This window comes from Grammomys surdaster, unplaced genomic scaffold (genome assembly GCF_004785775.1).
Source record: "Grammomys surdaster isolate TR1022 unplaced genomic scaffold, NIH_TR_1.0 140, whole genome shotgun sequence".
NCBI lineage: Eukaryota > Metazoa > Chordata > Mammalia > Rodentia > Muridae > Grammomys > Grammomys surdaster.
The window spans coordinates 2440471-2455409 of record NW_021604598.1 but is presented as its reverse complement, the minus strand read 5'-3'; the positions used below and the strand labels follow the sequence as shown (position 1 = coordinate 2455409).

The 14939-nt window shown below is 49.3% G+C and overlaps 1 protein-coding gene across 10 annotated transcripts in view; it reads right to left on the bottom strand.

Moving 5' to 3' along the window:
• Dnm2 (dynamin 2) overlaps positions 1–14939 on the bottom strand; it is an 85397-nt gene that overhangs the window by 34564 nt on the left and 35894 nt on the right. For all 10 annotated transcript variants that reach the window (XM_028763708.1, XM_028763710.1, XM_028763712.1 and 7 more), the window contains exons 3-6: positions 9484–9633; positions 7529–7732; positions 4223–4321; positions 1040–1200 (exon numbers count right to left, since the gene is read on the bottom strand). In XM_028763708.1, the coding sequence (XP_028619541.1) occupies positions 1040–1200; positions 4223–4321; positions 7529–7732; positions 9484–9633 (614 nt within the window). The remainder of the gene's footprint in view (positions 1–1039; positions 1201–4222; positions 4322–7528; positions 7733–9483; positions 9634–14939) is intronic.

The following is a 14939-nucleotide window of genomic DNA, read 5'->3' as shown; positions in this document are numbered from 1 at the left end:
TTTCTGGACCTCCACACTTTGGCCAGGCCCAGTGGCCTGTGGCTTTAGGCCCTTCCTTTAAGACACACTGCCCAATCCCTGTTCCACCTGCTCTAGGGAAGCTGCTCTCAGCTTCATTTTGCAGTGACCCAGCTATAGCTAGCACTTAACTAGGAATCTATCTGGAGGCTCATTTACCCCCTGGCTTCCCAGGGGACCTTCCCTAAGGACAATGGCCCTTGCACACAGTGCCCTTGCACACAGTGCCTCGGCCCTATCCATGCAAAAAGAAGGCTCTTTCTGTTGGTTTTTGACTCAGGTAGACTCTCATTTATCTCACATTATATAGCTGAGAATGACTTCTGATCTCTTGAGTGCTGGAATTACAGATGCACCACCACACTGGATTTACTTGGTACTGGAGATAAAGCCCAGGGCTTCTGCTTCCTGGCTAGCACTCTGCCGCTGAGCCACGCCCCACCCTCACTGGGGATTCTAGGCAGGCGTTCTGTCCCTGCCTGCATTTACCAGTTTTCTTACTGTTTTATCACTGTAAGGAGGCATGAGGCATGTGGCAGTCAGTGACTACTATTTCCTTTCACACAAAGTATGTACCTTGTCCTGGACATACATGGTCTCACTTTGACTCCCACCCTAGGAACTATAAGGCCAACCACTCTCCCTTGATGGGCAAGATGAGGAAGACATGGAAAAGCTGGGCCAAGATTTGTGTTCCAAGTCTGCACAGGGTTAGATTCCATGAGTCCAGACTGCAGTGACCTAGCTGCAGTCACCAGCCCTGACTAACCCTGCTACCACCTCAGGATTGTCTTTAGACTTCTGGGCAAGTGATTGAACTTCTGCAGGGATGTTTAAGGCAATAGTGACACTTATAAATCAAACAGTCATAACAGTACCAGCCTACGACCCACCCAGTCCTCAACAAGTCTTCAATGAAAACCACTTAGGCTAGGAGTAACGAGATGACTGACAGCCTCGTTACTCACTGGAGACTAAGAACAGCACAAATCTACTTGGTAGCCTCAAACTCCCGCTATACCTGGTTCAGAGTTTTCTGCAAGTGTGGGGTACCCATGCGGTCAGCCATGTGCCGGTAGGCTGGGTGGGAGAGGAAGAACTTCCTCTCAGCTGCCAGGGCAGCCCGGATGTCCTTTTTGCCCTCGATGTCTTTCTGGCTGCGGTTAACCACACCGATGTAGCCTGAAGAGAGAGGGTCAAAGTATGCATGACGCCAGGAAGGACATAGTGCTATGGCCTCGTACTGAGCTGGCTTAGCACTGGCCAGGTGGAGACTAGAAAGAGACTGGCCCTGCCAGGGATGAATGGCATGGAAGGTAGCTGAGGAAAGCAATGTGGAATGTGGAAGAAGGTGAACTTCAAGGGCAGTGTGAGTGGGCTTGAGGTGCAGTCCGACAGGGACAGCCCTGTGCTGCATGGACACAGCCCTGGCTTCCAGGACAGGCTGGGAAGACAGCTATGCAGTTAGGCGCTTGCTACTGCTCACTCTGGGTGGTGTTTGCCATTACTGCAAGCTAGAGTCATGTGGTAGATGACTCTAACTGAGGAACTGCCTCTATCAGATTGGCCAGGAGGCAGTTCCTTCCCTAGGGAGTGATGTGGGGGCAACCTGCCCAGCTCACAGCAGGTCGTTCTCCCACTGGACTGGTGGTCCTGGGTGAGTAAGAAAACAGGTTGAAGCTGGCCGTGGCGCACGCCTTTAATCCCAGCACTTGGGAGGCAGAGGAAGGCAGATCTCTTGAGTTTGAGGACAGCCTGGTCTATAGAGGGGACAAAGTTATACAGAGAAACATCCCCCCACTCTCCACTCCCAAAAAAGAAAGCAGGCTGAACAGGTCATGGAGAAAGTAAGACAATAGGCAGTGTTTCTCTGAAGCCTATTCTTTTTTTTTTTTTTTTTTTTGGTTTTTCGAGACAAGGTTTCTCTGTGTAGCCCTGGCTGTCCTGGAACTCACTCTGTAGACCAGGCTAGCCTCGAACTCTCGAACTCAGAAATCCGCCTGCCTCTGCCTCCCAAGTGCTGGGATTAAAGGCGTGTGCCACCACCAACCGGCCTGGAGCCTCTTCTTTAGCTCCTGACTCCAGGTTCCTGGCATGGCTTCCTTCCATGACAGGCTCTGACCTGTAAGCCAAATAAAGTTTTTCCTGTCCAAGCTGCTTTTAGCCATGGTGTCCATCATAGTAATAGAAAACAAACTGCAATACTGCTCCTGCAGAGAGGCTGAACTCTGTTCCCAGTACCCATGTCGGTGGCTCATGAATGCCTCTGACTTCAGCCTGTGGCCCCGAGAGGACTGCACCCACACTCACTACCACAGCCAATTAACAAGGAAAAATAAACCTAAAACATATACAAGAAAATATTCTAAAACAACATCATCATCAGTCCAATCACAAACCCCGGAGATCAAGGTAAAGGGGACAGAGTCTATCTCATCATCTCAAAACCTACTCCAGCCGGCAAAACGGCTCAGCAGAAAAACGGGTGGCTAAGCTTGATGACCTGAGTTTGACCTTCCAGAATTCACACGATGGACAGAGTACAAACTAAAAGTTGCCTCTGACCTCCATACCTAAGCTGTGACACTCTCCCAGCCCGCCCGCTCGACAGACATCACACATAAACCCACACCCACACACAAATAATAAAGTGAAAGACCCTGCGGTCAGGCTTGCTGGCCATGCTTGAGAAGTTGGAAGGAGGAGGATCAATCAAGTTCAAGGTGGTTCCGGGTCAGGCCATGACAGTCACTAGGCATATATAGTCTTCAAAAACAAAGACATGTACATGAGTAGCTTCAGAAACGAAAACTGATATAAAATAAATATACATGCAAATGTGGGTAAGTAAGCCAGGTGTGCTGGCACATATGTAGAATCCTGGCTCAGGCTGAAGCCAAGGGTTCAAGTCCAGCCAGACCTCCAACAACAGCAAACAAAATGCACACCACATACACAATAACAAACAAGATGGCGTGTTCAGGGCAAGATAACACAGCAGGGGAAGAGAGAGGTCATGAGGTTCCTCCAGGGGTCTGAGTCTGCAGAGTAAGGAGGGGAGATGAGGAGGAAGGACACTTTTGCCTGCTGTAAGGTTTTCTGTGGTGCTGGGAACCAGTGCGTGCACAACACGTGTTCCTTGCAGTAGAGGGCTCCAACTCCCAGTGGGAGGGACCCTGAAGCCACAGGGGAGAGAAGTGAGGAAGAGAGCCCAAGGTCACAAGATGAGAGGGTACCAGTCACGAGTGGAGAGGCAGGGACACATGTCACTCTTGGGAAGACAAAGGAAGATAAGAGGCCAGGCTATCGCAGAGGAAGAGGTCCATGAGGCGCTGAAGTACAAATGGATGGGTTCTCAGTACATCCAATGGGTGCTCAGCCCCCCTAAGAGGAGGCCCAACGTGTCTGGCCGCAGCCGTAGCCGTAGCTGGGAGAGGGACAGGGTCAGAGGGTTCACTCCCTCTCTAGCGCTAGCATCTCCTCCCTCAGCTTCCACCAGCTAGGAAGGCATTTCTTAGTCCCACTCCTTATAGTCAAAAGGTTTTCAGAAACATTCTCAAAAATGGAGGTTGGAAGACAGACGGAGTCAGTACCCGCGTTCACCATAATGTGAATTCCAGAAGACAAACTCAGGATCTCAGCACTTTACCCTGAGCTGTCTTCAAACTCATGACCCTGCTACCTCAGGCTTTTAAATGTTGGGTTAACAGGTGTGTGTCCATGCCTCGCTGTCTGTTCTCCAACACCTAAACACTAGCACTCTATATGTAGGAAAGTAACAGCTCAGGGTCCTTCAATAAGCAGCATCAAGCAGCGGCACGTGTCTCTTTGTTATGCTTTGTAAGGGAAGCTGGGAATGAACCTGGTTCCTAGCATATGCTGGGCAAGGGCTACACCACTGAGATTCATTTCCAGTACTAAATCTATTTTTGAAGAAACATTCTGTTTCTTCATTTGTTTGTTTGAAACAGGGTCTCATGTAGCCCAGGCTGACATAGAACTTTCTATGTAGCCCAAGATGACCTGGAATTCCTGACCCCCAACCCCACCTCCAGAGTTCTGGGATTAGAGCAAGCACCGAGCATGGCTGCATACCTGCTTCTTAATGTTCCAGAAACAGTTGTAATGTAGAACCACTGTGTCCAGAGGAGAATCACAAAACACACACCCACGCTCCGTGCCCCTTACCCCCAGCCCTGTGTACCTCTTCTCAAGGGCAGTAGCTTGTTTTCCAGGACATCCCTGGCATCCGTGCCTTCATCCATCAGGTCTAGCTTGGTGATGACACCGATGGTTCGTAGGCCTGAAAGAATTCAGAAGTCAAGAGGGATCATGAACAAGGGGCCTTGGGGCCCTCTGACAGGCCAAGAGAAAAGGGACAAGTCTTCTTGCCTGGACACCTGTTGGCAGAATGTAAACTGACAGTGATAGACCCAAAGACTCCTGTCAAGTGTCAAGTGCTTTTTCAATAAACACTGGCAAGAGAGTATGAGGGCCCCAGCAGAACCAATGAACATCACGGGAACTAGCATCTCCCCTGCCCATTCTCAATGTCACACTTGAACCTGAGCCCAGGTTTCCAGAACCCCTTGTTACCTGGTTCAAGTACCACTCCAAGGACCAACCCAGCAAAGTTCTCCCCAAGTCAACCAGAGTCAGCATATCCCACAGCAGAGCCATACCACCAAACCCACTGTGCTTCTCGGCCTTCCCTCTACCTCCTAATTCCTATAGCTAAAGGGAAGCTTTTTAGTTTGGGGTCCTGACCACAGTTTCCCCAAGCAGTTTATAAGCTGAGCTTCCAAGCCAGGGTGGAGGCCAGTGCACTCCATGGACAGACTTGCTTTAGCATTCAGAAACTCAGGGCCCTGCCCTGTACTGAGCTATGGAGCACTTGCCAAGGAGCCTGGGCTCTTTCCTAAGCGCCTGAGCCTGCATGGTGGTGAACCCCTGTGATCTCAGCACTCAGAAGGGAGAGTAAGGAGGGTTAGAAATTTAAGGTCGTCTTCAGCTAAACAGAGTTTGAAGCCAATCTGGACCAGAGGAGATCCTTCATAACTAACAAGAACAACCTGTCACATCAGGAACCCATGTACCAGCTTGGATACATATGTGAGTGTGCGCCTGTATGTTCCATGTGTGTAAGACACACAGATGCTAATGGAGGCCCACAGAAGACTGGGATCAACTTGGCTATCACAGGTGTCTATATTAGGTGGCACTACTATGAATTGGGGTGCACCTATAAGAATTCATACAGCTGATAGGGAAGAGGCTACACTAGGAAGAGAACTGAGTGGGGCGGGGCCTGAGACATGGATGCCAATGAAACCAGCTGTTGAAGAGAAGAGATACACTGAGGGTGAGGAATGGATACCTGTACAATGGGGCCTGCCACAGAGTAACACGCTATCACTATAGTATAAAAATAGGGCTAGACAAGGTGGCTTGCACCTATAATCCTAACACTTGGGAGGCAGGGGCAGGTAGAATCTGATACTGAGACTACCTTGGTCTACACAGTGAAGTCCAGGTTAACCAGGGCTACATTCTGAAACGACAACTGAAAAGTAAACAAATAAAAGTCACAAACACCAAAAGCAACGACCACAGAGACACAGACAGAAATAAGGAAAAACTGTCCACCTAAAAAATAAGTTTACGCCGGGCGGTGGTGTTGCACGCCTTTAATCCCATCACTTGGGAGGCAGAGGCAGGTGGATTTCTGAGTTCGAGGCCAACCTAGTCTACAGAGTGAGTTCCAGGACAGCCAGGGCTATACAGAGAAATCCTGTCTCGGAAAAAAAAAAAAAAAAAAAAAAAGGAAAAAAAAAGTTTACATGTAAGAAAACCTCTGGAAGGAAGTGTAGACAGGGCTATCTACATGGATGAGGGGAGCTTTGTGGGCTCCTGATTTTTCCATGGTAACTTTTCTGTAAAAACCATGAGTACTTTCAAAGGCAAAAAAAAGAAAAGACAAAAATGGCCGTAGACAACCAGTGTGCTCACAAATGGTGATCACCTTAGTCCACTCTGTACTCCCTGCTAATGTTTGTCATGGGCACGCCCATTCTGTGTGTGGACAGTGGACAGCATGACTGGATGGGTGGGGAGGCTCCTGAGGAGGAGGACACGCAGCCTGATACTTCCAGCTCATTCTGCAGCCTCACAGACCCCCTCTGCTCAAAACCCTACCCATGACTCTCTCTCGGGTTTGTGCACCCTTCTTTACTTTTCTAGGTTTTATTTCTTCCCTTTTTTGAGAGAGGTTCTCATGTAGCCCAGGATGGCCTCTAAACGCCTATGGTAGCAGATGATGAACTCTTAATCCCCCTGCTTCAGCTCTGGAGTCCTAGGATTACAGTGTGCGGCACCACACCAGCATCATACAGTGCTGGGGTCCTGCATGCTGGACAGGCACACTTCCAACCGAGCTATTCCAGGCCCAGATGCTCTCATCTTACCAGATAGAACTGCACACTGTAGACAGATACGTCTGCAATTATAACTGTGTCTTGGGAGGGCTGCTGCTAAAGACTGGGTCTTATTGATTTATATTTGCTATTGATCAACATTGTTATTTTTATGTGTATGAGTGTTTGGTGTGCATATATATTTGTGCACCATGTGCAAGCTTGGTACCTGCAGAGGTCAGAAGAGGGTATCAGATCCCCTGAAACTGAAATCACAGATTGTTGGGGGCATCATGTGGGTGCTGGGACTGAACCCATGTTCTTTGCAAGAGCAGTAAGTGTTCTTCCCCTAATCCCCTTTTTAGACAGGGTTTCACTGTATAGCCCTGGTCAGATCTGAACTTTAGAGGACCCATCTGCCATTGCCTATCAAGTTCTGTGATTAAAAGCATGTGCTGCCACACCCAGCAGAAAGTGCTCTTAACAGATCCTCAGATCGAACTCAGATGCTCATTCATGCTGGGCACCTCTCAGTAGGCAAACAATAATATGGGGTAATATCTGCAGACTAAAATTTGGGTCTTAAATGTCCCTCAAAGGCTCATGTACTAAGCTGTCTGTAGAGCAGCTGGGAGGTGGTGAAGTGAGGTCTCCTTAAAGCTTGCGGGTCACTGGTGTCACTTGGAGCATCATACTTAAAGACCCCTTGTCCTTTCCCCGATTCCGTGTTGCTCCTCATATGCACAGTAAAGTGTGCTCACAGAACCAACATCAACAAACCACCAACCACAAGAGGACACTCTGAAACTATGAGCCTAACTAACCCTGTATGCTCTTTAAAAGACAGTGACTCTGTCACAGTGTTGGCTATAGTGATGAAAAGCTGACTACTACAGCCACACACCAGACTCCAGGGCATCAGAGCAGACCCCATCAACAGTCACGGAAGAGCGCGGCTCTTTCAAGTGTCACAAGGGCTGCCCGCCACACGAGGGATGCTGAATCTCAGGAGGCCTTTCTAACACAACCCCATGAAAGCAAGCACACCAGGGAGGGAACCTACTAGAAGTAGCTGCTGCCCTAGGGCTGGAGGTTACCTTGGGGGTCCACCTCTTTGGCCAGCTTGAGGGCATCTGAGTTGGCCAAGTCCATGTTGGCAGGTGTGACGGCAAGAATGAGGCTGCTCTCTCGGCTGATGAACTGCAGGATCATGTCCTTGATCTGGTACTCGATGTCTGGTGGTTGGTCCCCCACTGGCACCTTAGTGATGCCTGGGAGGTCGATGAGGGTCAAGTTCAACACTGAGGGGGAAATCAAGAGGCAAAGGTGGTCAGAGTCCAGTTAAGAGTTCAGAGCATACACACAGCCTATAGAGACCCAGTGGATACCAGCAAGTTCTCAAGGGGAGTCACATCTCAGGGCCACTCCTAAGAACATACTTCACTGTGTACTTTCTGTGTTTGGTGAATACCGTCATGGGTACATGTGTGCAGAGGTGAGGTCACACAAATATCTTCCACAATCTTTCTCTACCATATTTATTCTTTTTAAATTTAATACATTTTGAGAGAGGAGAGTATGTGTATTAGCATATGTGTGTATATGCATGTGTATGTATGTGTGTGTACATGTACATGTGTCTCAAGAAGTGGAAGTCAGCGAATCCATAGTAGTCAGTTGTCTCCTTCTACCATGTGGGTTCTGGGAACTGAACTTGGTCATAAGGCTTGCCAGCAGGTGCCTTTATCACTGAACTATCTTGCTGGATTCTACACACTCTTTCTCTTGAGAAAGTTTCCACACTGAGCTCAGAGCTACCAACTCAGCTACACCGAGTAGCTAGTGAGCACCAGGGATGGACCATCTCCCCCGACCCGCAGAGTTCTGTAATTAAAGCACACTGTGCTGTGCTGTGCTCTGCACGGCTTCTGTAGAACGCAAGTCTCTTTCCTTGTGCAGCAAGCACTCTACTCCCCAAGCCATGCGTCTTCCTTTCATACCTTTTTTATTTCTGAGGCAAGGGCTAGGTATGCAGACCACACTGGCCTGGAACTCACCATGGGGCTCAGGCTCTAAACCCAGGTGGTCCAGTACTCACTCACCTAGCACGCACAAAGTCCTGCTTTCCATTCCTAGCACAGCAGAAACCATGCCTGGGTACACATGTCTCTAACTGCAGCACCAGGAGGCAGGAATGGAAGGTGAGGAATTCAAGGTCAAGTGGATCATATAAGGAGTTTGAGGCTAGTCTGGGCTACATGACTGTGTTTTGAAAGAGACAGACAGAAAATAAATAGGGTCAGTGATGCAGTTTAGTGTGTGAGTTCCATCCCTGGGACCTACATGGAGGAAGGAGAGAACTGACTTAGTTGTCCTCTGACCTCCACATGTGAACCACATGTGACACCAAACGCACACACAAAGGATGTAAGAAAATACATGAAAGAAAATGCAGCTGAGTGGTTTCCAACACCAATTCTTTTAGAGGACCTGGGTTTGACTCCCTGCACCCACATGATGGCTTATAACCACTGATAACTCAAGTTCCACGGGGTCTGACTCTATGACTTCCTCAGTTACCAGGCATGTATATGGTATGTATACATACAGTCAGGCAAGATACATTCACATAAACTAAAATTTTTAAAAAATTAAAACAGAACTTTTTACAAAAGTTTAGCTGAGGTTAGCCTCAAATACAGTCTTTAAGTCCTAGCCTACCGAATGCTGAGATTACAGGTATACACAGCACCATGCCTGGCTCATGTTTATTTTAAATGTGGGGATTGACTCCATGCATGTTACACAAGGGCCTGACCACTGAACCGCACCCTGGGTCTAATTTTTTGGCTTTTGTTTGATCTTACTGTTTTTGTTTAGTCTTACTCTAACCCAGAGCTGGGATTAGAGGCATGTGCCCACACTCACTCCTGCCCACCATGTTCAAGCCTTCCTAGTCCAGGATGCTTTTCTCAAATGCTCAGGAGGCAGGAAGATCTTACTGGACAGGAAGCATGCGCCAGCTTCCCTCCGTCCCCGCCAGGCTGCCTACCATGTGGTGAGTAGACACGAAGGTTGATAGGCACTGGGGAGATGCCTTTGTTGGTGCCCGTGACCCGGTCAGTCTCCGCTTCGATCTCCTGCCGGACTTCATCAAAGTCTGTAAACTTTTTGGACTTGCAGTGCAAAAACTCCGCATATTCTGACATGGGAAAAAGATGTTCAAGGTGAGAAAGAGGGAAAGGAGAACACACGAGAACGTTCAGTGTGCCAGGAAGAGGGAGAAATGCAAGCACTTCTGTTCCTACACAACTTGAGGACCACGGCATTCATTCTTTCTCTTATTTTATTTGGTTGGTTTATATTTTGAGACAGTCTCACTATGCAGTTCTGGCCTTGCACTCCTTTGTCCGTCTTTGCTAGGATTAAAAGTGTGTACCACTGGGTTTGCTTCTGTGTATGAAGTATTCACGCACACATGCACACAGGCCTATGGCGGCCAGAGGTCAGCCTCAGAGGTCCTTCCTCTATTGCTCTCCAGGTTGCTTTTTGTGATAGTGCCTCTGAATGGGGCCTAAGGCTCACTAGCTTGGCAAGTCTGGCTGGCCATGAAACTACAGTGGCCTTCCATCACAACTACCCCAACAAATGTGCACCCCAACACCCAACCTTTTACAAGAGTACTGTACTGAGTCATACTTTGTGACTAACTCTTTACTGACAGAGTTTTTCCCTTTTTGATATAGGGATTTGGTCTCAGGCTGATGTAGAGTCACTGTGTGGTCTGGGATGGAGTGACAGTTGAGATCCCACTGTCTCAGTCTACCAAGCTGAGACGAGCTGGGTACTGCAGCATGCACCTGTAAACCTGGTACTGAAGAGGCTGAAGAAGGATAACGAGACGCATAGAAGCTCCTGTCCAACAAAAGACAAAAAGATGAACAGGTGTTTGTGTTTGAACTGCAGGCCTCAGCTGCCAGGCTGGGATCCAGACGCTTTCATTTGCTAAGTTAAAGGCTGGGGAGGTGCTAACTCTTGTCTCAAAGGCTACAAGAACACACTCTGTGAAGTAGCAAGGTCTCCTGCAGGAAGGAGGAGGAGGATGAGTGCTGTGTGCAGCATCTGAGAAATGATCACCTGTGTCGACAGGACCACAGGGCTGCTGTCACCAAGAGGAGCAAGCACAGAGGGCTTGGGATCAGAAGGCCTGGCAGGAGAGACTCTCCACAAGCAGAGACCGCCCAGAAGTTCAGCTGGCAGAGCCTTGGCAGTCATGCAGGGAGCCTGGGACACCCCAGCATGGCATAAAGCAGTGTGATGACAAGGGCCTGTAATCCAAGATTGAGGGATGTGGAGGCAGAGGGATTAGGAATGTGAGACCAGCAGGGACCAGTTTGGGCTACTGTGAGACCCTGTTTTAAGAAAAACAGAGCAAGTGGCTAGAGATGACTCAGAAGTTTGCTGTGCAAACTTGAGGATGAAAATGTGGATCCTAGCCCCCACAACCAGGCATCCCACAAACGCATATTACCCTCAGCCCAAAAGGGCATGGGGTAGAGGAGCTCACTGGGGCTTGCTGGCTTCCAGCCTAGCAAGAACAAAACAAGTCCAGTATGGTGGTGCACATCTTTAATCCCACCACTCAGGAGGTAGAGGCAAGGAGAATCTCTATGAATTCAGGGCAGGCCAAGGCTATATTGATTCAAATGAAACACGTAAGACCCAGAAATCCTGCCTCAAAGGAACAAGTGGAGAGGGATGAAGAGCCCACTGGACATTCACCCTCCTCGTACCCTCTGCAGCAGGCAGGTGCACTGCACAAACAGCATACGCTCACACAGACACACAAACACAATGCCAGTTCACAGACATGTTATCTGAGGCCCAGGGAGGACATGGGGGTTGACTCAAGCTCAGTGGTGATGCTGGGACTGGGACTGGGTAGGCCAGACCGCCTCATAGAGGATGTGACTCTCAAACCCCATGACCTCAGCAGGACCAGGTCTGTGTCTAGCATGGGTGCTGGCCATCCAGAAGCAGGGCCAGTGAGGGTATGGACAGGAAGCTCTTAGACTCCCCCTCAGCCCCCACACAATCAGCTGACCCACTTCACAAGGGCAGCCGTGCTCTGGCCTTCCAGGGGACAAGCGGAAATACTCTTACTGCAGCTGCCACTAAAAATGGATCAGTCGCCCAGCCCCCACAGAACCTCAGTTCTCTTCCGGATCAAGGCAGTCAGCAAGTGTGAGATGGTGGCAGGGTAAGGTAGCAGAGCCAGGACCAAGGCGCCAGGGCTGGTCTGGCCTGGTTTCTTCCCTTCTCCCTCTCCCTGCTCACCACTTATTCTGCCTTGGCCTCCTTTATCATCTGCATTATGTTCATGGGACTGGAACCTGCCAGCAGCAGCCGCAACAGCAGCACGCAGGCACCCAGTGTTTGCTACAGTTGTTACCTTAATTGGCCCTAGAGGGCCCTACCTGGGCTTCAACCTCTTTGATCAGCAGAACAGGCATCCCAACCAAATCTGTGTGAAGACAGAGAGTGGCAGCCAACACTTCTGTCATTAACAAGCAGAGGGCCCCAAGGTGCAACGTGGAAAGTGCTAGGGGTAAAAGGCTCTGCCATCTCCCTGTCTTACACAAGAGAGAATACAGAGATGGCATGCCATTCATAGAAGCCACACAACAACTTTGACAGGTCCCAACATAAATGCCTGCTTTAAGCTCACTGGGGTAGCTCGTACCTGCAGGAACAGTTGGAAGTCAAAGGCAGGATTATGATTTAGAGGCCAGCCTGGGCTATACAGCAAAGCCTTACATTAAAAAAGAGCCTCTCAAGGCTGAACACTCAGTCAGTGAAGTGCTTGCTATGCAATCATAAGGACCTGCATTTGATTTACAGAGCTCACAAAATTTAGACAGATGTGGCAGTACATGCTTGTAACCCAGTGCTGGGGAGGCAGACAGGGCTCACTGGCTAGTCAGCCTACTTTAACCAGCTATTTTAAGGCAGAAAGACACCTTGCCTCAAAAAATTTCCCTGTTGGGCTGGAGAGATGGCTCAGTCGTTAAGGGCACTGACCGCTCTTCCAGGGGTCCCGAGTTCAATTCCCAGCAACCACATGGTGGCTCACAACCATCAGCAATGGAATCTGATGCGCTCTTCTGGTGTGTCTGAAGACAGCTACAGTGTACTCATATACATAAAATAATAAATAAATCTTTAAAAAAAAAATTTCCCTGTTAATACACATGCTCAAATGTTAAATAACGAAGTGTGCTGGATGCTTTAAGGCTGAGCTGCCTGACAGTTGGACATCAGTACCCCAGCTCTAACTCCAACTCACTGCCGGCTCTACTCACCCAGGTCCCTATGTTCCCTGTTGACAAAGTCAGTTCTGCTGGTCCTTGGGCCAATACTGTGGAATTCTGATAGCCACACATCCACCGGCAGCAGAGTGGATTCTCCTGGTCCTTCCCTGCACAGTCAATCAAATAGGCTTTCCCCAGGGGCCTCTGAGAAGGCTACACAGGCCCCAGCCCAGGACCTGGTACACAGCAGGGATAAGGGAAGAAACCAAAGGTAAGCCTGGGTTAGCAGATATTCTGCTAACCCTGGTGAGCCAGCTAGCCTTCTTGCCAGAGGTTTCCAAGAGCAGCCTCACTGTGTGCCCAGGAGATGAACTGGGAAGCGGGTCTCTAAAGAGCTTCTACCTGCCTGCATAGCTATGACTATAAACAAGCTGGGCTTGATTCACTACCCTCCCCTGCACCTGCTTCTGCTTCTGAAGCATGTGTTTAGGTGTTGGAAGATGGAAGCAGAGGATCAAGACTTCACCCACAGCCTACCAAAGAGCAAAACCATGGTCTTGATGCCCACGACCACAAGGTCTGCCTCCTTCAGGTTTGGCACTGCTATGCATGTCTGGACAAGAATGCCTGGGTGCTCAGACACAAGTTAGAGACCCTTGGACACACCCAACAACCAAATAGGATCTGTGAACCTTGAGGGTTTGCATGAATTGAAGGCCAGCCTAGGTAGTTCCAGTCTCAAACAAACCAAGAGGGGACTGGAGACTTGGCTCAACAGTCAAAACTGAATGTAGTTCCTGAGGAAAGCTCAGTGGTGCTCAGCACCTTTGGCAGGTGGCTCAGGACACTGTAACTGCAGCTCAGGAGGCCCCATACCTCTGCACTCCACACCCAGTGCACAAGTATCTACACCCATGCACCTTAAAATAATAGATAAAATTCAGTTTGGTAGAGAACCTTTAGATCCCAGCACCACATACACCCTGTGTGGCGGCACGCTCACGTAACTGCAGCACTCGGGAGGCAGGTCAGAAGCTCAAGCTCACTTTCAGATACACACTGAATTGGGGGCTGGCCTACCTGACACTCTGTCTCAAAAATAAAACAAACAAAAAAACCCATCTGAAGGATTTGTGCATGCAGGACTCTCCAGAGCCTTAGACGGGAGCATTAGCACATATTTAGTACTCTGACTTAGGCCACAGCTTCTTCAGGTTTAAGACAAGTAGGGACTGTCACCTTGTCTAAGATGTGCTGTTACTATCATAATTTCAACAAAGGAGTCATTTCAACTAGCTCCCAACTGAGTCACACCTGCTCCAAGATCAGTTTTTTTTCTTAGATCCAGAAGTTCACCAAAGTATGGTCTTGTCTGCTACTGATGGCTACCCAGGCCTCAGGGCCTGGAAGACAAAGGATTAGAAAGGGGCTGCCTGGCCAAACAGCACAGGGAGGGGCTACTGAGTAAGGAAGGGTGGGTAGCTCATGCAGACAGAGCACTGATGAGAGACACAAGGCCCCAAGAGAGTGTCAGGCAAGAATGGACAGCAAAGTATTTTGGCATCCCCCTGCCTCAGTGTATTTGCTGTTCCAGTGGGGAAGAGACACAGTGAGAACACAGCAACACAGACATGGTGAGGCACACTGCAATTCCAGCACATTGGAGGTAGAGGCAAGAGGATCAGGAGTTCAAGGCTAGCTTCAGATATAAGCATATTCTAGGCCAGCCTGAGCTTTGTGAGATTCAGTTTCAAACAAAATTCAACTCAAGAAAGCACAGTTTCATCTAGCAAGTGGCCCTGTGGGATATGGTGAGAAGGGAGAGCAGAGGAGCTGAAGGGTAGTGCAGACGCATGGCTATCTCTGGAAGGCACGAGGGGCTGGGCTCTGGCAGCCATGGGCTGTGTCCTGACATCTCTTTTATGGCCCAGCGATCAGACCAAGCAAAGTCAAGGTGAAGACTGGGGATAGGGAAAACCCCTGCACCCAGAGGTTAGCAGAGGATTCTGGGTAAGGGCAGGGTTCATTCATGGGCTACTAGGCTTCCTGGTGTCTGTGGTCTTAGGTAATGTTTAAACAGCACCAGTTACTAGTCAAGGCTCAACAGACCAGTCTGAACAAGAAGACCCAAGGCACTTGGGTGTCTGAAGTACTAAAGGGGAGGGCCCATGCCTGGCCTCACCAGCCTCGTCTTACT